The 26333-nt window shown below is 39.3% G+C and overlaps 1 protein-coding gene and 1 long non-coding RNA gene across 4 annotated transcripts in view; one reads left to right on the top strand and one right to left on the bottom strand.

Moving 5' to 3' along the window:
- Window positions 1–17808: 17808 nt before the first annotated feature.
- LOC106029209 (uncharacterized) lies at window positions 17809–25567 on the bottom strand. Its single transcript, XR_001202903.3, has 3 exons — window positions 24958–25567; window positions 21139–21174; window positions 17809–20486 (listed from the first exon to the last, which is right to left on the bottom strand). It is a non-coding gene; the product is annotated as an uncharacterized LOC106029209 (long non-coding RNA).
- The window catches only part of Masp1 (MBL associated serine protease 1), a 66338-nt gene continuing 64464 nt past the window's right edge, over window positions 24460–26333 (top strand). Inside the window, exon 1 of one of the 3 annotated variants that reach the window (XM_063261220.1) lies at window positions 24460–24864. In XM_063261220.1, coding sequence (XP_063117290.1) covers window positions 24860–24864 — 5 coding nt within the window. In that variant the 5' untranslated portion in view covers window positions 24460–24859. The remainder of the gene's footprint in view (window positions 24865–26333) is intronic. The other 2 variants (XM_013160272.3, XM_005006872.4) reach the window with 2 other exon arrangements.

Here is a 26333-nt window from a genome sequence, read left to right as displayed (position 1 = left end):
GTAATAAAGGCAGAGAGACTAACAAAGTAATGAAGAGAGGTTTGCAATTAACTCATCAGGCCCAAAGGACACAGTACAAATGGACGAGTCATTTATTATCTTTATCCTTCACACTGAAACTTATTAGTTGTCATATTTTTAATTTACATACCATTAAATTTTCCCACTAACAGACTAGAGTCTGGTGGTTTTTAGTAAAGTTAGTCAGCCGTGCAACCAACCCCACAGTTCCAGAGCCATTCCACAGCCCACAAAGCCCTCCTGCTGTGTGCAGGCCCACAGACCCGCTGACCTCTGATCTGCTTTCTCTCTCTGTTGTTCTCTTTTATAGAAATTCCACATAAATGCAACCAAAAAGCATTTACACTCTTGTGTCTGTCTTCTTCTGCTTATACAATGTCTACAAGGACTATTCTTGTTGCAAAGCATATACATAATTTATTCCCTGTGGTTAGCTCACACATGTTGGTCGGCAATCCATTTTAATCCATCCTTATGAATCAAGTATCTAAGTTTACATATTTCTGTGTGTATTTCTCTTTGCATATGGATATCTATTGAGCCACCATTTTTAAAACAGATTGTTCTCCATTGAATTACCTTGTCACTTCTATTGGAAATCAACTTACTATAAGTGTGTAAATTTATTTCTGGACTGTCTTTGGTTCCATCAATCTATGTATGTTTTTCTGGAGAGAGGAAATTGATTTTGCAGGAAGGCATTAATTTATGAAACCTTTGTTTCAATTCTGCATGTGTTTGGTTGCTGTGTAAAATATATTTCTTATTGAGGGTTGGGTTAAAGGTCTTTTTTTTTCGAAGCATTCACCTAAGTAGTGCAGATAATATTTATAATATGGCATAAAAAGGATCTTACAAATATGTAAGATATTAAGACCCACAAAAGTTACTAAAGTCCACAAGCCCTTTAATGAAGTTGAAAAGGGCAGAGTATTCCTAAAGTTATTCCTGGAAGGTAGCATGACCCTGATTCTAAAAGAGCAAACTAATCTCTTTAATAAAAAAAAGTTGCAAAAATCTTCAATAAGATGCTGGCAAATAGAATGCAAGAAATTATCAAAAAAAATCATGCATTATGACTAAGTAGGTTTTTTGGCAAGAATTCAAGAATCGTTCAATATACACAAATCAATAAATGTAGGCTATCACATAAAGAATAAAACCACATTATCATCTCAAAAGATGCAAAAAAACTTTGACAAAATCCAACATCCTGTCATGAAGGAAATAGGTCTTAAGTCAATCTGATAAAAGCCATTTATGACAAATCTATTTCCCACATGTTTAAAACAGAAAGCCCTTCCCTCTAAAATTAGAAGCGAAGCAAGGATGTCCCCTGTCACTGCTCATATTAAACATATATATGAAACACTGTAAGAGAAACTGGCAGGAAAAAGAAGTGTCCCTTTTACTTAGGAGTTACCCTAGCTAAAGAAGTGAAAGCTCTACCACAGTGTGCTGAAAAAAGAAATCAAAGAAGACATCAGAAAATGGAAGGACAATCCCTGTTCCTGGACAGACAGACTAATGTATCAAATGGCCATACTTTCAAAAGTGGTACCCAGATGTAATGCAATCCAAATCAGTACCAACAGCACTCTTTACAAGCACCAAGAAAGCAATCCTGAAATTCATATGGAACCAGAAGAGACCCAGAATAGCCAAAGCAATTCTGGGTGACAAGAATAAAGCAGGAGGCATCACAATCCCAGAACTGAAGTTATATTATAAATCTACAGTGATTAAAAAAAAACTTGATACCTGCACAAAAACAGACATATGGATCAATGGAACAGGCCAGTGGAGGCAGAAACAACCCTACGCACATTCAAGTATTAGATTTTTGACAAAGGGGCCTAAATCATACAGAAAGATTACTTCTTTAGTAAGTGGTGCTGGGAAAACTGACCTTTAGCATACAGAAGATGGACTCTAGACCCATATCTCTCACTACGCTAATGCCAAAATTGGTCAGAGAATAAATGCCAAAACAGAAACACTCAACACTCGGGAGGCTGAAGCAAGAGGATCATTGCAAGTTCGAGATCAGTAAGCCTAAGTTCAAAAGACTCACTGTATCAAAAAGACAAAAAAAACCAGAAACATTTAGCCAACTGGAAAATAAAAAGGTAAGTCTGAAGTCATAGGCATAGATAAGGACTTCCTGAACAGAACCCTAGTTGCACAGAAAATAGTAGTGGGAATCAACAAATGGGATCCTATCAAATTAAAATGCACCACAGCAAAACACGAAACCAACAGAGGGAGAAGGAAACCTACAGAATCGAAAAAAGCTTTTCCAGCCATTCCTCAGACACAGGACTATTTTTTAAAATTTATAAACACAAAAGAATCAGGCCCCTCAAAAAAGAAGACTCTCAAAATGAGCACCTGAAATGCTGCAAATGGCTAATAAATACATGAAGAAACACTCAGCACCAGTGGCCACGAGAGAAATGTGAATCAAAACAACACTGAAATCCCACCTTACTCCAGAAAAAATAACTATTATCAAGAATCCAGTAATAACAAGTATTGGTGAGGCTGCAAGAAAAAAGGAAATTTCTGCCTTGCTAATGGGAATATATGCTAGTATAGCCACCGTGAAAATCAGTATGATGATTCTTCAAAAAACTAAAACTAGAACTTCCATCTAACCCAGGTATTCCCCTGTAGGTATCTTCCCTAAAGAGCTAAGGGCGTCGTATTTTAGTGATACATGCATGCCTGTGTTTCCTGCAGCACAATTCATAACAGCTAAATATCAGAAGCAGCCTCTGTCCCCATCAACAGATGAATAAAGAAACTGTGGTATTTACCCACAATGCTATAAAGAGAGATAAATTTAAGTCATTTATAGGAAAATGAATGCACCTTTAGATGATAATGTTTAGTGAAATAAATCAGACCTTCAAGATTAAATATCATAAGGTTTCGTTTATATGAGAAGTCAAAATTATAAATACAAATAAAGTAAAAGACAGATAATAGGAAGCAGAGAAATAGATCTTTCTCAGATTGGAAGAAGATCAAGAGATGAAAAGAGGGGAGGGAAAGAGGATGAGAAAAGGAATTGAAATCCAGGCATAATGGTGTGCATGGGTGATCCCAGCACTCAGGAGACAGGCAAGAGGATCACGTGAGTTTGAGGCCAGCCTGGGCTGCAAAGTGAGTTCAGAGTCAGCCAGAACTATAGAGCAAGAGTCTGTCTTTTTAAAAAAAGGAAGAAAGAAGAAAGGACTAAAAGAAAGAAAGGAAGAGAAAGAAAGAAAGAAAGAAAGAAAGAAAGAAAGAAAGAAAGAAAGAAAGAAAGAAAGAAAGAAAGAAAGAAAGAGCCGTACAAGAGGAATGTAAATTAATGCACTGCCAGCATGCACAATTCTAAAAGTCACATCATGGAGCAGAGGGCAGCCTCTCACATTGCAGAGGAGGCCCATGGGGAAAAAGTAACTTCTCCAAGGTTAGGCCAGAATGCAAGCTTCCTGGCTGGGTGTCACTGGCTCTTCTGAAATCCCCTGATCAGTTTCTACCTCCCTGGAGTCCTGCTGGCCAGACTAGCAAAGCCCAGGTGGCCCAGGGCCAGACATGGCACCGCAGTGCCCCCTCACCACTCCTCCCATCAGCCTCTAGCCCAGCTCAGGCTGAGCCTGGTAAACCAGTCTCCCTGGACACCGTAGTGCCCCGGGGGGATCCGGTGACAGACAACTGTGCCCTTTGCTCCCACTCACTCTTTCTTCAGGGATGGAGAAGTTGGATGTCTTCCAAGAACTCTTCTCAGAATGGAAAAAAAGCAAGCAGCCCAGCGACGTCAAATGGCTCTTACACAATGGTGGCAGCTTGCTGAGAATCCTGTCACTAACCAGGAACATACGAATTGAATTTCTCTCAACTTACTCAGGAATGCAGTACATCAGGGCCACAGAGAAAGGCTGCTGCTCTGCGCTGGCACTCCAACGCTTGAAAAAGCTGTTGTCCCCTCAACCCCAGAGACTTCATACCCTAGAGCATTGCCACCCACTCTCAAGTCCCATGAGCCCTGGCCCTGTGCAAGACACAGACAGCTTGGCTTGGTCCCTGACACACTAGTCTTGATTATGACTGCAGGGTCCCTGGCAGTCTAGCCCTCCCTGGCAGGAAGATGGTGCCTCCACCATGTGGGAAGGGTGGCATGCGTCTACTCAGTAGTTTATTTGTTCATCCATTTTCTCAACTGATGCTCACTGAGCACGAAGTCAGATTTGGAATGAAGGAAGGAACAAGAAAACACAGTCCTTCCTGCTCTCCTGTTTCGGAGGGCGCTTTCTCGAATTCCAAGTCAGCGAGGCATTTGGGTCAGGGCTAGTCCTTAGCACTGGAAGCATTCAACAGAGACTCTTGACTGAGACTTAGCATGAGATAAAGAATTGAGGCTGACCTCCAAGGCCCTTACTAGGACAAGGTTTCAGGAAACATTTAGTTCCTACAACAGCAGCCCTGCTCCCGGTGTTTGTAGGTCTCTGTGGTGACACCTGCAAGAATACAGAGCCACAGGTTCTGCAGGAAGGCTGAGGTACCTCTGAAAGAAAGGTGGGACCTAAAAGAGGGACGCCTGCGTTTCCTGGGGGGGGGGGCAGGAGAGGACTTCTCAAAATCACTTCTCTTTAGTTTCTGTCTTTTTGATTCCCTCAGAAGAGATCTGAGACCTGTTTCCCAGTAAGGTTGAACCTGACAAATAAAATACAATCCCTTAAACAAATATAGAGGTTCCAAGTAAGATTCCCCTATGGGGGGAGCTGCACAAAGGGACACAGGAAGTCTCTATTGTTTCTTATAACTCAACGTAAATCTGCCATTGCCTCAAAAATGTTTTAACACCTGCCTGTTTGCTAATTTTTTATTTCTCTTAGTACATATTTCCAGTATGTAATGATTATATTCATTGTGTAAAGATCATACATGCATGTGCACACACACACACAAACACACACACACACACACACACACACACACACACACACACACACACACATACCTTAATTCTTTTCTCATACCTTTCCATTTTTTCCTCTACCCTCTTTCCATCTCTGGGTGCCCTTCTCTTTTACAAATGACCTTCTTTTCTATCAGAGCTCATAAGTTATACTATGTTATGAAAGATTTATCACTGTAAGAAGAGTAAGGGGACCTAAAGGAATTCTCAATTATTTTTGCAAGTTTTCTGGAAACCCAAACCTGCTTCTACATAAAGATTTACAACAAAAATTCACTGATAAGGTAGGGGCAGGACACTAGGATAGGATTTAACAGACACTGACTTCCTGTGAGACCTTGCCTAAGTCCTTTCTCCTTCCCAGTCCTCTGGCTTCAAACTGTAACATGAGAGTGTCCAACAGTATCATCTCTCATTGTCCTGAATACACAACCTAGCTCATCTGCAGATCAATCTGTGCTTCCAGTCTGTATCACTCTTACCCTCTTCTCTCCATCTTTTCCCAAGTCCAACTATTCAGATTCCCCATCTATCATATAGGAATCAATAGCATTTACTTTGCAACATTGTCAAAAATAAAACAATGCAAAAACAAACAAACAAACAATGCATGCCAGTACCTGGCCCACAGTCCATGCTCAGTTAACAGTGGAATCCTGCAACATTTACCCCTTCCACTCTCATAAAGCAGAAATCAGCTATTCATGCACATCTCTCTACCCTTCACCATGTCGAGAGAATGCATGAGTCTTTAACAAGACTTAAACAGGTCCTCATAGCACTTGGCATGGAGCAAAGAGGAATGTGCTGGTCCTCTGCTTCCTCTTACACTGCTTCCTTAGAACAGTGGTTTTCAAACTTATAGCACCTAAATGGCCTGAGGACCTTGTAAAACACATATTTTAGCACACCAATGCTAGAGCTATCATTGCACAGGTCTGGAGAGCGACTTCAGTGATTCTGCATTTCTAGTGAAATCCTAGTTGGTGCTGATACTACTTCAGCCCAGAAGTGACTATCTTCTAGGTTCTAGAGGGAAAGTAGAAGTAGATGTGAAGGAATTTGGCTTTGAGACAAGGATAGAAACTCCGAGCCCAGGAGATCTAAGTCCAGAAAGAGATGAGGAGGGTTCTCTGGGGGAAAGTGGTAGCCAGACAAATTACTCCAACTTTTTTCTCTTTTTGTTTCCTTCTGACCCACAGTGAATCCCCACCACCATATATATTCTGCCCCTCGGAGGCTCCAGAGCCAGGTGAGCTGGGACTCAGGTGCAGAAAAGTGGGGACACAGCTCAGGCTGAAAGTGCGGGTGACAAGAGCACCACAAAGGACAGAGAGGATGGAAGCAAGTTCCCCAGACACAGGACATGTGAGCTGGGACAAGATTTAGTCTGTTCCAGAATGGATTGCTGAAGAAATGCTCCTGGGTGGTGAGGGCAACTGCATAAGTTAGACATTGTCTGCGGTTGTGTTTGTCAGCACCCATGTGCTCTACCAGAAAGTGAGGGACAAAGAAGAACAGCTAAGTCTTACAAAGCATTTGAGTTAGTGACTGGCTCTGTGGTAAGCTCTTTACATACCCTATCTTCAGGAAGTAGCCCATTCGTTCTCTATCCACACATAGCAACTGTGTGTTACAGCAATCAGGGCTGGCTAAGGGCCCTTGCCCTATGCCTTGGGTTGCTTCATAGCCTCCCAAGTTCTGTCATCTCTTACAAGCCTCAGTTTCTCTTCCAGGAAAAGAAGCTATGGCAATCATTCTTAGAAAGTACAGACAAAATAGGCAAAGGAAAAATGTTAGGTGAAATACACATTCTGTAAGAAATCTCAGCTACCAACCTAATGGTTACTAGGAATCAAAGTAGGATAGATTAAAAACAAAGATAAGTAGGAAGGAGGGAAAGAAAACCATAATTTTAGAATTTAATGCATTGCACCTTTAGTGCAATCAAAGTTGCTGAAGAATGCAATGCTTTTTCTTTTTCCTTTACCCACAAGCTTTTTACCCTTCCAGGAAACTTACCCCAAAAGTTCCTAAAAATCTTAAAAATACAGTACTCCTGTAAATTGAGCCTGTGCTTTGTTCTTTGTTGAGTACCACATATTAACAAATCCTACAGGCTTCCATATTTAAGGAAAAGTATACCCTATCCCTAAGATTTAAATACATGCAAGGAGTTTACATCTTAGTCTAGCTCATTGTTATGACATAGATCTAAAATGTACCCCCAAAATCTCATGTATTCAGAGGTAGGGATTTTGGAAGGTGATTTATTATGGAGGCACTGTCTTCATTCATTAGTGGATTAATCCACCGATGAGTTTACGATTAAATGTGTTGTTGGGAGGCATGTCCTGCAAGGATGTATTCCTATTGCCCTTTCTCCCTTCTCTCTGCTTTTTCCTGGCCTCCATGAGGTGAACAACTTTCCTCAATCATGTCCTTCTACCTGCCTCTTCCTGTCTTACAGCCAACCAACCATGGACTGAATCCTCCAAAACCTGTAAGCCGAAACAAACTTCATCTCCTTTAAACTGCGGGTATCAGGTAGTGTCTACGTGATGAGAAAGCTGGCTGATGGATTCACTCGCTGGAAAGCTAACAAGCACTGGGAATATACATCCTTGATAACTTGTCTTGAGGGTACCCCCAAGATTACATAAAACCGTCCAACCACAGATCACAATGCATCTAACCTTATGCATCACCACACTGTCTTTCTGCCTGGTAAATTTGTTTATGCCTCTTACCGCCACATCTTGGAACTCTTTCTGTGATGCAAGTCAGTGACCCTAGACCCTAGAACCTACTCAGTGGGTGGGAGACTTGAGGGTCCCAACTCCTTCTTAGGGGAACCCCTCAAACCTTGTCCAGTGAAATAACTAGGGTCTCTGACATTTGCAAAGATAGCCACCTAAAGATTTTGCATTTGGTCCTAGGCACTACTGAGTTAACATATTCTGTTTTAAATAAAATAATTGCTAACTAGTACAGCTAGTGTTTTATTACTACATGGAGCCTGAGTTTACAAAAACCTTAACTGAAGACCAAAGCATATTCAGTAAAAATTCTTGTTTTATAAATAATTAAATTCAATAAGGGGACGAAGGCTCAACAAGATGAACTTATTTGTAAAAGTTTACAGCTCAGAAAGAGCACTAAAGGCAAGGTTAAAACCCAGAACTTCTGTTCCCTGTCCTACTATTGGCTTGGGAAGGGCTATTTTATGTGGCATGAATCCCTTTCCTAATCTCCAAGAGGGTACTTTTACAAAGCTATTCCTCAGGTCCTGGGAATGATTTTTGGTTGGCCTAGACCAAATAGATTTATGGTGGAGCTCTGTTGATTGCACTATAAGTGAGTCTCTGGGGATCTTCAGGGATTCATGGGACCCCAGGACTTTCCTGTCGAGACCACTGCCCTGGAAAGAATCTGAAATTAACGGATTTTTTTCTCAAGAATACAAGCATTAGGGGCTGGGGATTTAGCTCAGCAGCATAAACACCTGCCTTGCAAGCAGGCGGTCGTAAGTTCGATCCCCGGTACCGATAAAAAGTTTAAAAAAAAAAAAGAATACAAGCATGAAGGGTTTCCTGGGAGTTTTATTAATTATCCTCTATTTATCTTACTAGGCAATAGAACACTGTGGCTGAGATTACCCACGCTAACATTACCTGAGTGCTGTAGCTTGCTGATGTATGACATTAGACAACTTCTTTGGGCCTAAATCTCCAAGGCTCTACAATGCAAATAATAATATTTACCTCAAAGAGTTTTGGTTTGTTATATGTAAACTTGTTTTAACAGCTTCTTTCATTGCCATCAAAAGCACATAGATTCTTCTACTTTGAGTCAAAATATTTTTTTTTAAAAACAGGAGCAAAATAAAGACTTCTCTAGATACTCAAAATTTGGAAAAAAATTACTAATCGAAAGACCCACATTAAAAGAAACATTCAAAGAATTTTGAGACAGAGGAAAATAATGTCAAATGGAAATATAGAGCACAAACAAAAAGCACCTGGGTAACTGCATAAGATTTTCTTCAATAGTACCATTTAAAAAAATAGTTATCTGCCTAAGTAATAATAACTACCTGGGTAAATGCATAAGATTTTCTTCATTAGTACCATTTAAAAAGATAGTTATCTACTTAAGTAAAAATGATACCAACACATTATGAGGTCTATAATATGTACATAGGAGAGTTAATAGTTATAGCTATAGAGTGATTTGGATGGAGCAGATTACTAGAAAGATATTGTTCTTTATAGTTCACACAAGTAGTATAATATAAGCTGAAGTTATTCACACAGAAGTTAAACCATAAAACAGCAAAGTCACAAAATAATTGCAGATAATAAGCTAACAAGGGAGATAGAAAGGAATAATCATGAATGCACTATTTCTAATCTAATGTAAGACAAAAAGAAAAAATAAGAATGAAACAGACAAAGAACAGATAGGATGTATGGAAAAGAATAAGATATATTCAAATCCAACCATGCTACTAGACACCTTAAATGTAAATTGTCCAGTTTGGTACAATGATAAAAATAAAAAACCCTGCTTGTATCCTCAAGCAACAAAAATTTAGTAGTCATACATGGACGAAGGTATTTTTACTGGAGTTTTAAACCAAGGGTCCTGCAGATACCCTAGAGGGTGGGCTTACCCACCTTGGTTCTGCAGGAGACCTGCAGACCTTATCCTCAGCTGTAGAGTGTGATACAGCTCTGTGACTTGGTTCCAACTCCTCTCCACATAGGCCTTTGCCAGTCTTGCCTGGTCAGTAGTCAACTCAATGACCTAGAAGGAAACTTCCCATGGACCCAGAAAAGATCACATCTGTTTAATATACCTGGTAACCAGCACATCATCTATGGACTCCAATAGGAATCCTGAAAAAGACCCTTGTCCCAGAGTTAGAGCTGCTGACCAAGGTCCTGGAGGCTGCCTAATCTTCTAAATCAGAGAAGATCTTTGCTAACAAGGCCCAGATCACAGACTCATCAACTGAAGAACCCTGGGCATATTCAACAACACCCATCTGACCCAATTGGACACATGACAAGAAAAGGTCTTTACCTGCTAGAATAAGCTTGTAAGGATGAAAAGAGGTGTTAGTTCCTTCAAATACACAGATGCCAGCACAAGGCTACTGTGGTATCAAAGAATCAGGCAAACCTAATGCCACCCAAGGAAACTTATAAAGCTCCAGCGCCCAGTCCCACAGAAATAGGGGTCAAATAAGTACCTGGGAAAGAATTAAAACCAATCTCATAAAGAAGCTAAATAAGACAGCATAGATGACCAACTAAAATCAGGAAAACAAAGCATGAACGAAATTAAAAGTTTAATAAAGATGCAGAAATCATAAAAAAGAACCAAGCAAAAATTCTAGAGATGAAGTATATAGTAACAGAACATAAAAGTGCAAAATAAAACTTCAATGGTATGATCAGTCACAAAGGAGAAAGACCAAAGTTGAAAGACTTGGAAGGACATTTGAAATTAGTCCAGTAATGATGCAAAAAGAGAGAGTAATTAAAGCGTTAGGAGAACAGAAGGACTTTCAAGCAAACAAACACATGAAACGCGTGCGTTCCAGAAAGAAAAGGGAGAGAAAGAGGCAGTAAGCTTAAAGAAATCATGCCTAAAACTTTCCCTAATCTTAAGAGTTGTATGGACATCTATATTCATACAACTTGAAAGACCAAAAGCAAAATCCAAGTATGCATAGCCCAAGATACATTATAATCAAACTGTCAAAAATCAAAGACAAACAGAGATCTTGAAGGTAGAAAAAGAGATCCCATCATAATCAAGGGAAACACATAAGACTACATCAGCAAATTTCTTGGCAAAAACCTGGTAGGAGAGAATCAGAAGATACATCCAACATGCTGACATAAAACAAAGAAATCTGCCAACCAAGAATCCCCTACCTGATAAACCTAGCCTTCAGACGTGAACGAGAGAGATAAATGCCTGTAGACTAACAAAAGCTGAAGGAATTCACAGACATTTTATCTGACTCAGAAGAAATGTTAATCAGAGTTTTTTCAGTTGCAATGAAAGGCCACTAAGTAGCAATATGAAAACATTTGAAAATATAAAACTCACTGGAAATGTAAATTGGTGCCAAGTGTAATCCTAAAAGACACAATCTGGATGCCTCAGTTCCAAACACTGAAATCTCGAAAGGCTAAAATCTATAAAATCAGAACCCCTAACATCATTGATACATTAAAATTTCAGTGTTGAAATTCTAAAAGTCTAAATCCTGAAAACTATTATTTTCAGTAGAGAAAAAATGTTATATAAGAGAAATAGGAAGCTGAATTCTGGGAAAGGAATTAGTGAAGCTTTTGCTGCAGACAGGATAATTGTTATTCAATTGTATACCACTTCCACCGCCTCACATTTAGCATTGCACGTAAGTTTTTCTCAGAAAGATTAATAATTTGACAAGCTCAGGAAAGATATTTACTGAAATAGAGGCTTCTCCAGTGTTACAAAACATTGAATACTAAATTGTTTTGGTTAAGAGTCTGTTGAAAAAGATAGACTTCATATATTTTGCACTAAATACATCATTTAAAAATAGTGCATGATGATTACACTATTAATCTCTGTTAGGTTATCAGAAAAAACAGTTGGGCTTTCATTGTTCAATTGTTTGATCATTTTTATGCCTTTATCTTGTCATCTGAACTACTTCTTAGAAAAACATGCAATATATTCACCAGTATTAATCTATTATTTTATTTTAAAATTCTGCATCATTGTTTTTATTCTTTCTTTTTTCATTTGAAAATATTTCATGCTTCTCTTTGGGTAATTGATGATCATTTAAAAATAGCTCCTACTATTTTTAATTAAATATTTAATTATTTCCTGTTCCTGAGACAAAATGCCTGAGACCTTCAATTTAAAAAAAGAAAATTTACTTTGGCTCACAGTTTCAGTGAGTTCAGTTCATAGTTGAAAGATGATAAGGCAAAAAAGGCACAGTAAAATAACAAGGTACACAAAAATGTTCTGTATCAATGACAACAGAAATGTTAATTAAAACAACACTGAGATCTCATCTTAATCCAGAAAGAATGGCAGTCATTAAGAAATGAAATAATGCCAAATGTTAGTGAACTGTAGGGAAAAAGGAGCACTTCCACCGAACATTATTGGTGGAAATAAAAACTGGTGTTCTGAAAATCAGTATGGAGATTCCTCAAAAAACTAAAACTAGAAATTCATTTAGACCTGCTTATTCCTCTTCTAGATATCTTCCTAAAGAATGTTAAACACATTATATTATAGTGATATATGAATACCCATGTATATACAATTCATAATAGCTAAATATTGGAAGCAGCTTATATGTCCATCAACAGATGAATGGACTTTTAAAATGTATTTATACACAATGAAGTATTACTCTTCTATAAAAAGGGACAAATTTAAGTCATCTGTAAGAAAATGGATATACCTTGAGGTCACAATGTTAAGTGAAATAAATTAGACACACAGATTTAACTATCACATTGCTTCTTTCATGTAAGAAGCATAAATAAATCAAAGAGCAAAAATAAAAGGTAGATGAAAGGAAAGAGAAAGATAGATCTTTTGCAAATGGGAAAGGCACCAAGAGGTGGAGGGGTAGGAAGAAGACATCAGAAGAATTAAGATATGCTACGTATATGCAATCTTTATGTACTGTAAACATGTGCAATACATACAATACAATAAAAAGTAAAAGACTTTGGTGGGAAAAAGTGTGCATGTCATGGTAGACAGGAAGCAGAAAAGAAGGAAAGAGCCAGGACAAGAATTAACCTTCCAAGCTATACCCCCAGTGTCCTGCCTTTTCGGACCCAGCTCTACCTGTGGACAGAGCAATCAGCTATGAACTCATCAATGGGCCAATCTTCTTATGGGTAAAGTGCCCCCCATCATGCAACCTCCTTCCAAGAGCCCCTCCCTGATACTGAAACACTTTATAAGTATGTGTTTGAAGATTTCAGTTAACCTCTCAACTAGCACATTTGGAATTAGATATGATCAAGGTTTCTAAAGGCGAATTTCAAGGTGTTAAAAAGTTTGGTTTTTCCATTCAGTCCCATGCATTTAGGGGGAAATTAAGATGAAAGCATTGGCCACATAATAGAGCGGCGACAAAAATTTCAGTTTCAAGTGGGTCATTTGTCTGCATTAGCATTCCTTCCAGCTGATAGAATTCCAGGAGCTTTTAATGAATTAAAGCCACATTTTCCCCAAAGAAGACAGTGTACTTATTTACTAGTTTGAAGATAATTATGTGCAGGATAGGATAAGAAGACACTTACGTAATGGTGTGGCTGCTTGACCACTCATATTTTATCCTCCAAATTTGTGGCCTGAATGAATACAGAATGGATTTCTGCATGCCCAAAACAACATAGGAACACAAAATAAAAGATGGAAATATTTAATGAGGAATATTCAAACAGTGTATATCGAATCATAGAATTTCAGTGCCACAGAACATATGAATGTGAATTCATTCTCCATGGAAAGCTATGACCTAAAAGAAAAAACAAAACAAAAAAAAATCAAAAGCCACTACCTTCAAAGTAGCTATTCATCATGCTGCAAGACAGCAAAATATATGGTTGTGGGTGTTGGCCAGCTCTTGTGGACTAGCTCCACATGATTGCTCATAATCTGTTCCTGGAATACAATTTTGCACATCTCAGATGTTGACGACCTAGATCTGAAAGCCTCCTAAAAGAGTCATGTGTTCAGAGGCTGGGCTTTGGGGATGTGTGAATGAGGGAGATGCTACACTCATCAGTGAATTAACTTGCTGAAGAACTGAGAGCCAAGTGTGTGGTTAGGCCTGATTGGAAGAGGTGACTCACTGTAGTGTGACCCGGGAGGGCATATCTCTTTCATTAGGTCCTCCCTTCTCTCTCTGCAGTGTCATGGGAAGCGTTCCCCTCCCACAGCCCTCCTACCATGTTGTTTCTGTCTTGGTGCCAGACAACTATGGGCCAAATCTTGTAAAAATCATGAGCCGAAATAAGCCTCTCCTCCTTTAAGCTGTGGGTGTCAGATATTGTGTCTTAGCGATGGGAAAGTGACTAAGATCTCAAGTTTTCTTTTCAGTTCTTTTTTGGGTTTTCCTTTTTTGTTCATTTTTTACTTTTTCCCCTACTATTTTACATTATCAGCACTGTATTTTATAACTTTCTGTGTTATATATTTAAATCTTCTCATCACTTCCAGTACTGGAGCTATAAATTGTGTGAAAAATTTTAGAGTTCTAATGTTTTATTCAATTTTTCCTGCAAATTTAATTCCACAAAAGCACATTGTCACACATTTGGCTTTGTGGTTAAGAATTCTCTGCATATGAGAAAACATGAAAACTTCCTTAATAAATGAAGCAATGTCCTTTTTGTATATCTGCATTTGTGAACAATAAATTCATCAAAATCTTGTTATTTTGCCTGACTGCATCTATGTTGATGACACATTATTATTTTATTTCCCAAAGAGACCTTTTTTGTATTGGTTTCACACAGTTTTAAGCGAGGAAGGGATAGAGACAACTGGAAGGAGGTGGGCTCACCCACATGCCCAAAATATGACTGAGGTCTCAGGCACCAGCCAAGAGAAAACCAGAAGATCATGCCAAAGCCAGGAGCTATTTCAAAGACGCTGCAGATTCAACAGTGCTAGGGGGAGACAGGAAGAGCTGGGTCCATGGGGTGCTGACGAGCTGATGGAGGGCAGGAGGGATCATGAGTCCCTGGGCTGACACCCTTTCTGGAGCCTCTAAATTTGGATGATGCTGATGGCTATGTCCCATTCTCCAGCCCTGAGCACCAGGTCTTCCAGCCTGCAGTATCATAACGCCTAAACCTGTGACCTTTGGCCTGGGGAAGAATCCAAATGCGATTCAGGGTCTCCCTTTGCCATTTTCACTGTCCAAATACACATCCAGGAGGCCAGGGAGGAGACGCTAGATGTCTGTGAAGCAGAACCATCTTCCTTCCTGTCTGTTCATATTCTTGGGGTGGGTGCCACTGGGTCCCACCATCCAGCATCTAGCATCACAACTTTTTACTGATCTCCACAAAAGACTTAGATGGTCCGTCACCATATGTCACATAACTGCAGGTGTACGGCTGGATGGACGCAATTACCAACTATAGAGATAAACATTTATCCATTGCAATTTTTACTTTCCTTGTGATTGTTCTGCTCATAACTGTTATACCAGTGATACTGCCATTTATTTGAGTGTTTATCTTGAAAAAGTACTATGTTATTATTTCTTATTTTATTGTGTTAAGCAGTCTATTGTTTTGTCATGTTTTTACGTGATCCTCAGATTTTCTTTTGAAATTTAAATAAATGCCTTTTAAATACTTTTTTAAATTATTTGCTCCAGAATTATATTTTGAGGATTTTGATCTTTCAAAATTTCAGTGTTCAAGATTGTCAGAATTGTGTTCTAGGAGATTATGGCCCAAATGCAAAGGGAAATACATAGCCAAAAAATGCTAAACACAAATTGTCCTCAAATTATAATCATCTAAGTTGTAACTTTCAAATGTTATGATACTGCAAAAGTAATACACATTCAGTAGTTCTTCTTTAAATTCTGAATATTAATCAAGGTATGATCCCACTATAAATCAAAAGGTTTTTGTATTTAGACATATTGGTGGTGTGTAAATCACTTAACTGTAGAATACAATTGAGAAGACAAAAGTATTTTTTTAAAAAAACTATAGCTATAACAATTTGTCAATGAATACTTAAAATGAAAATATGTGAGATGACAACATTATAAAATAGAGGCATAGTAAAAGTAGAGTTCTTGTATATGATTGAAGCTATTATTAGGTTAAAATGCAATGTTATAATTCTGAGATGTATCATGTAAGCCCCTTGTTAAATATAAAATTAAAATCTCTTGTAAATATGCAATAAGTTTATTATCAGGTTAAAATAGAATATTATAACTTTAAGATGCTTTATACAAGCCACAAGTTAAATAGAAAATTAAAGTGTTTTGTAAGTACACAAAAGATAAAGAGAAAGGAATAAAAGCATGCCACTGCAACATAGAAGGGAAACAAGGAAAGCAGAAAGAAAAGAAAATATAGGACTAAAAACTAGAAAACAATCAACAAAATGCAGTTGTTATATTGTCACCACCAAAGACTACATTACATATAAATGAATTAAATTCTCTAATCAAAAGGCACAAAGAGAATGAACAGAATTTTTAAAATAACGCTTAATAATATATTTCCTATAGGAGATTCAGGATGGTCTCAAGGACACACATAAACTGAAACTAAAAGGATAGTGAAAACCGTTTCATGCAGTGATAACCAGGAGAGCTGGTGTGGCTCTACTTATATTATACAAAATAGACTTCAGTCTAAATTGGCCACAGGAGGCAAAGACCGTCACAATGTAATGATAAACAGATCAGTTCATTAAGAAGAGAAAACATACATGAATATAACAAGCATTGAGGCAGACAAATATATAAAGCAAATATCAACAAAAGTCAAGGAAGAAATAGAGAGTAATGTGTTAGTAGGCAACTTTGTCTCAGCAAAAAATCAAAAAGGAACACAAACTTGAATAATCCTATAGACTAAAAAAATAATAATTCTATAAACCAAATGGACCAAACAGACATATATATTTCATTCAGAAGAGCAGAATATGGATTCTTCTCAAGTTGTCATGAAACATTATCCAGGATAGATCAAATCTTGGACCACAAAACAAGTCTACACAACTTTAAGAATAGCAAAATCAAATCAAGGATTGACTTCAAACACAAGTGTCTGAAACTAGAAATCAAGAGAAAGCAATGTGGAAAAACTTTAAAATGTGCAGAAATTAAATAATACACTCATGAAAACCTGGTGTGTCAATGAATAAGTTAAAGGACAATCAATCTTAAAAAATGAAAATGGAAACACAGCATACCAAAATTTGAGATCCAACAAAGTTTTAAGAAAGTTTACAGCAATAAATGCCTATATTAAGAAAAAAGAGCGTGCCGGAGATTTAGCTCAGGGGAGTAAGCACCTGCCTGCCAAGGACAGGGTTGTGAGTTCCATCCCCAGTACAAAAAAGAAAAGATCTCTAGTAAATAACCTAACTTTATACCTCAAGGAATTAGCAAAAGGACATCAAACTAAGCCCAGTGTTGGCAGAAGGGTTGAAATCTCAGTACAAGCACGCGCAGACACACACACACACACACACACACACACACACACACACACAAAGTATAATTCAGCCTAACAAAGAAGGAAATAGTAACATTTGTGATAACATAAATGAATCTAAAGGAAATATGGCAAGTGAAATAAGCCAGGCATAGACAGACAAATACTGCCTGATCTCATTGGTATATACATTTTTCACAGAAACAGAGTAGATGGTGGTATCTAGGAGGCAGGGGTGGAATGGGCGGGGAAACATTAATAAAATGATATAAAATTTTAATTAGATAGAAGAAATAAGTTAAAGAGATCTATTACACAGCTTGGTACCTATAGTCAACAGCAATGTATTGCACTCTGGAAGATCGCAGAATGTACATTTTAAATATTCTCACCACAAAAAAAATAAATAAATAAACTAGATGATGTATATGTTAATTCACTCCATTTAGATATTCTACAATGTGTACATATTTCAAAATATCACGTTGAACACCATAAACAGACACGATTTTGTCAATTAGGTAATTGATTTTATAAAATAAAATGCATGAATATGAAAAAAACTGCATGAGAAACAGCCAGCTGTGTTGGAATGACTTCTGTGATGTATTCTTATTTTTAAAATCCTTCTTTAAAAAAAATCATTGTCATTCAGATTTGCTATGTTGTGACAACTGAAAGTGTTTAAATTTGCCCTGTGGTTTAGCCAAAAAACTGTTAAGGGCCACCAGGCCCATGTACACCAGATGCCCAGAGTCTCAGCCAAAATATGCTCTGCCCGGGACTCGTCTGGAGGTCCTTCCAGCTCGTTTCCAAATGACTTTAGCTTCAGGACGTTTTCCTTGAGGCTGGCAGCAGCCCAAGAGTCAGCAGCCTGGGAACAGTAAGTGTAGCTGACACCCTAATTTATCCTCCTGCATCTCACACCTCGTTCTTGTCTCCCATTCATTTACCAAAGAGGGCTTTTAAAAACAAAAACCAAAAAAAAACCTATCTAGTTATGTCATTCTCTGTTTAGGAAACCTTTCTGTGTGTTTATTTTTTTCTCCCTGTTGCCTAAAAAATCAGCAGCCCTCTTGGTCCACTTGGGAGATTTGGGACCAGTTTGTCAGGGGCTAGAAATTCACCTTGTTGAACTTCCCCATTAAACTCGGCCCAAAAAGAGAATCACCAGCCTGGGAAGCCCAGTTTACCAGCCATGTGGGGCCTGGCATTTCAGGTCCATGCGCTGTGAGGTCCATGTGCTCTGATATCCACGGCTTCCGGACTCTCTTCCCCATCTCAGGCAAATGGAAACAAGGCCTTTCTGAGTCCAAATCCTGCACTTTGTCTTTGCTTCCCCACCTTGCCTCACTCTGTGCTCTAAATTTTTAACCAGGTTCAGGTTTTCTACTTCCAAAACCTATTTTGTCTTTGCTTTTTGCCCTGTGCCTCTGTGACCATGTCTATGGTCACTCTTTGGCCCAACCAAAGGATTCTGCAAAGTCAGGGATGGTCTATAACACTCAGGACTCTCACCTATTAAAAAACATACTAAAAATCACATTTTCATGCCATATTGGTATAAAGTCAATTATAGTTCATGCTCAATTATTTTTTTATTCTGATTTTAAAAGAAGTTAAAATCAAAACATTTCCATGGACTCCAGGCTCTATGCCCACCAAGGGTCTGGGTCCTAACAGGTATATTGTAACTGCTTTCCTTTCCTCTGGCTCCTCAAATCCATTCTCTTCACAGTACCCAGAGGAACATTTTATAACTGTGTATTGCACCGCACCTCAACCTGCTTACAATGCATCAGTGATTTCCAGTTGTACTAAAAATGCAACCAAACCTCTGGCCCTGACCTAAAAGGCCTAGCACTAAAGGCAGTACCACAAATTAGAAAAACACCCATAAATGTCTGTTGAGTCAAATAATTAAACATGGAGATACCCGAACATAAAAGAATAAAATCTCTTTGGGTCACTTCCTCCATACCAATAATTATTTATGTTTGATATATCTCCTTCCATATTTTTTTCTATAATATAACAAATATGTGCAGTATATTCGTGGAAAATACAAAATAGATGTTGTTTAGTGAATCTATTGGTTTTTTAGTGAAATAAGCCATACCCTAGTTATATAAATTCCACCTAATCTTTGCACTCATTAATAAATACTGCAGCTACATCTATGGGGACACATTCTCTTTCTCATTCTCCTTCCTAGTGTGTGATAAATAGTTCACGACATGAATGAATTATATTATAGTTAGCCTCTCTCCAACCAGGCCCAGGTTTATCCCTGACAAAAAGTACTGCAATGAAAATTCTTGTCCATGTGAAAGTGTTTCAGAGACAGATGTAAACTGGTGATTGCCTGTATAAACACATTTTTATTTTACCTAAACCCTCAGATTATCCTTTGTTGTCTGTGTCACTTTGAATTTCCAATGCATTGTATGAGTGCATCAATTTTTCCACAATATTCCAGACACCAACTGTGTCTAACCACCTTTCTTTCCCTTGGTAGCCTCCCTCTAGTAAATCGTTGTGAAAAAGCTTGCAAATTGGAAGCTTTTAGAGGCTAAGTATATCTAGAATCGCTCTTACTTGCATATCTGTGAACAATTATGAATTTTAAGTTTTTTCCTTTTATACTTTAAGCTAACCTCCATTTCCCCCTTATTTCTGATGTAACTTCATTTTCATCCTTTTAGCAGGAATATGCCTTTATTTTCTCTGGTTATTGTTAGGATTTTCCCATAATATACTGAAATTTTAGTGCCAAGATTCTAGATAAAGCTTTTATACTATGTGTCAACTTGCATCCTCGTAAAGCTTTCAGTCCAGTATTCATGTCTTTTCTCTTTCAGTTGGTGGAAAATTGAAAGCAGTATCTTGTTCAAAGATGAAAATGAAAAAGGGAAGCTTCTGAGAGCTCAGAGTCACCCAGGTGGTCAGGAAGAATCCAGAAGATACGGTGAGCAGTGGTGGCACGTGCCTGAGTTCTCGTGACAGCAATGAAGGAGGTGACAGTGGCAGAGATGAGCAGGATGTAGAAGAACAAAAGGCTGTGGAGGGAGAATGGGAACCTAGTGCTCCTGAAACAATGGAAGGGAATTAGACTCTGACTTCTTCCAGGGTCTGCCCACCACACAGCCGGAGCTCAGCTAATATCTGCTTTATGTGACCTCCTTTCTCCTGCTCTGGAGATGGGGCTGCTGGATCCAGGTGGCCCAGGAACACCTAGGGGAACTCTGGGAGAGGGAAAACAATGTGAGAAGCTAGATCTCTAACTGACATAATTAGCATAAAATGGATGTAGGCACCAAAGGCAAGGAGGTGTGGAGGGTGCATTATAATTTGCAAGGCTAGCAGAACAAAACTACTGAATGACTTAAACAACAAAAACTGGTTTTTGCACAATTCTAGAGGCCAGAAGTCCAAGATCAAGGTGTTGGCTGCTTTGGTTTCTTTTGAAAATTTTCTCCTGGACTGACAGGTGCCTGTTTTCTTCCTGTATCTTTTTGTCATCGTCTACATGTCTTCCCCTTAATTTTCTCCTATAAAAACACTAGTCATGTTGTATGGGAATCCACTCTACAGACTGCGGTTTGTCTTAGTCACTTCTTTCAAAGCTCAATATAATAGTATGCTGAGGTTAGGACTTTAATATCTTAGTTTTTTGGGGTAAGGGTGAGGGGAATAATCAAATTCAGCCCACAACAAAACCAACAGTTATACTTTATTTTCCAATATAAGTTACCTGAAAATACTGTAATCAGATGATGGGATGTCTCATTAATATCTGGAGCCTCCATGATATATCAGAAGTCTCCAGAAGAGGGGAAAGAGCCCTGATATTAGGGTTAAGAAGACCTGGGCTCTAGACATTAATCATCCACTTACATCACACTTGATTTCTCTGGACCTTTGTATCTTCATCTGTAAAAAAGATGTGAATGTTATATGCAATAATGTATGTAGAAGTGCTTGGTATGTACTAAATTTTTTGTCAAATATAAGTCATCACAAATTTATAAGATGAGCCATAAATTATATTCCCCCCAAAAAGAGGAGGGAGCAAAGTATGCCAGGAGAAATTTTAAAATTATATATTCAGGAACTCTATCCCGGATTTATTGAATCTGAATTTCCTGGAATAAAGTTCAGAGACCCACATTGTTTAAATTCCCCACATTTTATTTCAATGAACTGAAGTGATAATCTCAAAAGCTGTGACTTCTGTCGTCCATGTGCTGAGCAATCCAAAGTTTGTTTCTATCTGCATTCGTTTGAACTATTTATCAGTTTCTTAAGTAGTCTATAGGAAGCCTAGATTTCGGATTTTTGCCATTAAAAAATCCATTGCCCAAATTCTTTACATTTCCTGACACATACGTGGAATTCCAGAAACCCTGCCTCAGGAGTTACACAAAATAAATACTTTGGTAGAACATGTAAACCAAAATGCTCCAGTGTAGAAAAGGCTGTGGCATGCACTGTCTTAGTAACTAATTCCTGACTCCTTTCCCTGACCATAACTCCAAGGTCCATGGCAACAAGTTCACCTCTGTCTTTCTATGCTTTATGATTCTGAATAGCGACCCATTAGCTCCTTGTATACATATCTAAACCATGTTTTTGGTCAGACATTAAAAATTCTTTCAAAGATTTGGAATTCTTTCAAAGATCATTTTTTGAATATCTGTGGTTGAATTTCCAGTAATGGTAGCACTACTGTGACCTCAGAGAAAGACAGTGAGGATGTTGTGAGGTCTCCTCTGGAGTCCCTTTCTTCCTTTCCAGATTAGCAACCCACCTAGCCACCTTCACTGCAGGATCATCCTGCCGTTCCACATCCACATTTAGACACTTCAGGAGCCTAGCACAGTCCAGCCCATAAGCAGCCTGGTGTCCTCTCCTCTCCACAAAAAAAAAAACAAAAACAACAACAACAACAACAACAACAAAAACAGATGACTTGTCTGAGATCACATACAGTTTAGCCAATAGGCATGGAGCCCAGTTCTCCAGAGCCCAGACCAATGGCCCTTACATTCCTCCCAGAGCCCCTGATCTGTCAATGACACCTTGGAGAGTTTTTACCAATAGTACAGGACAATGTCACAGATGCACCACAACGGTTGGGAAAGCGCCCTGATCACACTCATTTCCATTCCTCAGCCTCGCAGTTGTTGTCATACAGACTTCATCTGAGCCTGGCAGGCTCCCAGGGAAGCACTCATATCAGATCTGCTATATATTGGCAGAACTTTGGCTTGGAGCATATTTCAAATGCCTGTCATTGAACATTGGCAGTCTTGGAAAAACATGGCCAGGGAATTATTCCAAGAGGCCTAATTGCTCTATGACACTTTACACTCTATGACACTTGGCCTTTTCTCCCAACCTCTTCCCTCTGTGCCCATAACCAGAACAGATGATGGCATTTCCTAGTGCATGCCCCCAAATTAGGGGAAGGTGAGCTCAGCCTGGGTGCAAAACTAGTGAATGTCCATCGGGCGGGGCCTCTTTGCACAGAACTGTGTGGATTTTGCCAAGTTCTTTTTCCTTTAGTTTTTAAAGCCTAGCTATTCCAAGAGAAATGTAGTCCATGTGTTTCTGATTCATTTACACTTAAATCATTAAAATGTTGTTTTGTGTGACTTATTTGATGTCAGAAGAGTCTTTTAAATGGGGATTTTAAAGGCTTTTCCTGTTACCCTGCCTGAAACAGCAACATTTTGTTGCAACTATGTCTGAATTCGAACATGTTTTCTCCTCTCATTTCTCCAAATGCACCTGCATTGGTGACCAAGGTGACCATCTGAAAGTATTAAACGGATGAATTAGAGAGAAAAGGGACAAGAATTGCTCCCCATAATGCAGCAAATTAGTGTTAGCAGAGGGTGGAGAGCCTGGTTTGCCACCTGCAGGAAAATAAGATAGAGCATTTCCCCAGACGTAATCTCATGTAAGCTTCAAAGCAACCTCCATTTCCCAAATGAGGAGACAGAACCAGAAAAGTATTGTACCCAAAAGTGCACAGCCAGTTTGAATAGGAGGGAAACAGTACACTAAGTTCTAAATCTAAGACCCTTTTCAAAATGACTCCATGAATGGTGCGTGTGTGTGTGTGTGTGTGTGCATGCGTGTGCATGTGTTTGTTTCTATATTCATTATATTAGCAACATGCATGGTTGCATACTATGTAAGAATTCAAATTCTTCCTCAAAGACTTTCTAACTGTATGGCCCTGGATGAATTACTTAAGCTATCTTAGAAGTTTCCTCCTCTGGAAAATGGACATATTACCTACTTACCTATACCAAGTAAAAAGATGATAGAAAAGGATTCATATGCCAAACCCTTGACACCATGTCTGTTGTAAGTAACTGCTAGTAGTGTGATAAACAAAGAGCTGGAGTGTTTTGATGAGTTATATCATCTTTCCAAGCCTCGAGGTCCTCAGTGTACAGCAGTAGACCCTCAAAAGTTTGCACAGCAATGCAAATGACATCTAATACAGAAAGGATGTTTGGAAAAGCATATTTTTACACCCAGATGTCCCATGCCTATTCCATGTGGGTCACCATTGTTGAGAGGCGGGTACTGTTGTAGAGGGCACTGTTACTTTGCTGGAGATCTCACCCTATTCAGTGTCAACTGTTATTTCTGTGAAATGGGTATGGGGGAGGAATGTCTGTTTCCACTCAGTCTTATCAGCATTTTGTGGATGTTCCTTATAATTCATCCCAGCCTAGGCTCCATGGAATTTCTCCCACAAACTTTGGGCATTGAAGGTCACGGGACCGGGGTCCTTCTTTACCTGAGGGAGCAACTGGCTTTCTGGCCAGTGCCAGCCCCTCCCAGGCCAAGTTGCAATCCATACACTCTAAGCTGATAAACAGCAGCACAACATTGCTTATGCATGGGAAGAGCAGCTGGCAAACCGCAGAACTCGGTGCTCCATCATCATCCATCCAGGTCTGCAACTCTGTTCACAAGTTGTTTGCAGAAAAACTGAGACTTTGGAATTTACATCTTGTTTCCCCTTGTAACATAGATGCTGAAGTTGTCTCGTGAGATGACTGATTCTTTTCATTGCTTTTCTTTTGCTGGTGTCCAGAGGCAGGGCAAAAATTACAGCCATTAAGTGAGGGAGGCTGAAGAGAGATTAGGCTTTGTCCCTCTGCACTGTTTCTTAGGGAGAGAGGGGGAGGAGCAATACCTTTGCTAGTGCCTCTCCCTTACTGTGTCTCAAGGAAAGGGCTGGAGTCAGCCATTGGGGTAAAGGAGGGAGCTAGGGAAGCAGATCTTTTAAGGAAGAAGACACATTCTGTTCCGTCAGGTTCTTCTGAGTGTGTCAGCAGAGAGAGAGAGAGAGAGAGAGAGAGAGAGAGAGAGAGAGAGAGAGAAAGCCAGAGGGAGAGAGGGGGAGAGGGGATCTGTTGCAGGCAGGGGAAGGCGTGACCTGAATGGAGAATGCCAGCCAATTCCAGAGACACACAGGGACTTCAGAACAAAGATAAGGCATCGCTGACACCACCACACCGGGGACGAGCTCACAGACAAGTCCGGCAGAGGGGATCAAGACCAGGCGGCCAGGAGCAGCCCGGACAGCACAATGAGGTGAGTGCCAAGGCAGGAGAGGGCACTGTACCCTTTCGGAGACCAATTGTCAAGCCGCAGAGAGGGTCTGACCTTGTCTCCAGGCAGACTCACCTGCGCGTCCCGTGGGAGGTTGGGTGTTTCTCGTCAAACCTTTGGGCTCTGCAAAGAGAGCTGTGGCGGCGCTGGATGCCTGGGACTCCCGAGCTGTGCAACTTGAAGCGGGAGAGTTTGTGCCAATCCTGCCCTGGGTGCTGCTGGAGCTCAGATCTCCCCCTCTGTCAGGACAGGGTGCTGCCTGCCGGCCAGGGTGGCTGTCTTCCTGGTGCCCACAAGGCTAGTTTTTCTTTTTCCCTTCTGCAACGCGCACTGGTTTCTCTCTCCGGACACTTTGAGAGTTAGGTATGTGTTTGTGTATTTATTTGTTCGGACCGGAAAAGAAACCAGCTTTCCACAGCCCAGCTTCGTGGTTTCTTAAACCTTCAGAAGTTTGCCAGTTAAACCTCAATTTAGAAAACTAAAAACCTGTCCCCATTTTACAGTTCCCTGTAAATTTCTGCATTTCTCACTGAAATCAGAGGCAGCTGGTGACATGAATCAAGCTATGAATTGTACCAAATGGTTCTTAAAGGGATACCAACCTTTTTTTTTTTAAGGAGCTTTTGGAGTTCTGTAACCCAGGACTTTAAATTCCACTTGGAATATCTTCAGATATTCCTTACAATGTTTTTGTCTGAAGGTCTGAAAACACAATCATCCTAATTATTTTTATTGTATGTAAGTGTTATCGTTAGTGGAAACACCAAAAAAGTGGGGAAGAGAAATCTACGGATCTGTGAAGTCATGTATATCCTTTTTCTTATTAATTTTTCTTTTAATTGGGGGTGCTTCTATTTGTTTCTTTTTGGCAGAGTCGCTTAGTAACTTTGCCAATGAGGGGCTTCAGGCAATAGGTTGCTCTAATTCCAATTGCCTGTGTTCAGAGCAATAATCGGATCCTTAAATGCAATCAAGCATTCTTTTATTGTATTCCTACCACCAATCTTCATTTTCTTTTCACTGAAAAAAAAAAGGTCCTTATGCCAAAGAATGATAGTCTGATTTACCTGCAAAGGATAGGAATCTCACCATATAACTTAAAGTGCCAGCTAGCCAAACTACAGAGCTAACAGCCCTGTATCTTTGTGCTCCTTTATCTCTCAGTCTAGAAAAGCCCTGTTCCTTATTTTCCACCTGATTATTTCAACCAATTCCAGTACACTTCCTTTTTCCCTAATTTCCATCCTCTAGAGATAGCATCTCCTCCTTTGTTCTGTTCTAGCCTTTGGAGCTACATCTCTTACTGTCTTTGGAGCACCTCTTTAAGTATAACACCTTAGTCAGTATGTGCATCTTTGTATAACCAATAGCTAACATAGTGTCTGCTCCCTGCTTAAATGTTTAATAACTATTGTTTTAATTTAATGCAACTGTTGAATAGTGAAGCAAGG

The sequence above is a fragment of the Cavia porcellus genome, unplaced genomic scaffold (assembly GCF_034190915.1).
Source record: "Cavia porcellus strain 051 isolate PalLab524CR breed Dunkin Hartley unplaced genomic scaffold, mCavPor4.1 scaffold_14, whole genome shotgun sequence".
Classification (NCBI taxonomy): domain Eukaryota; kingdom Metazoa; phylum Chordata; class Mammalia; order Rodentia; family Caviidae; genus Cavia; species Cavia porcellus.
This window is presented reverse-complemented; position numbering and strand designations above follow the sequence as displayed.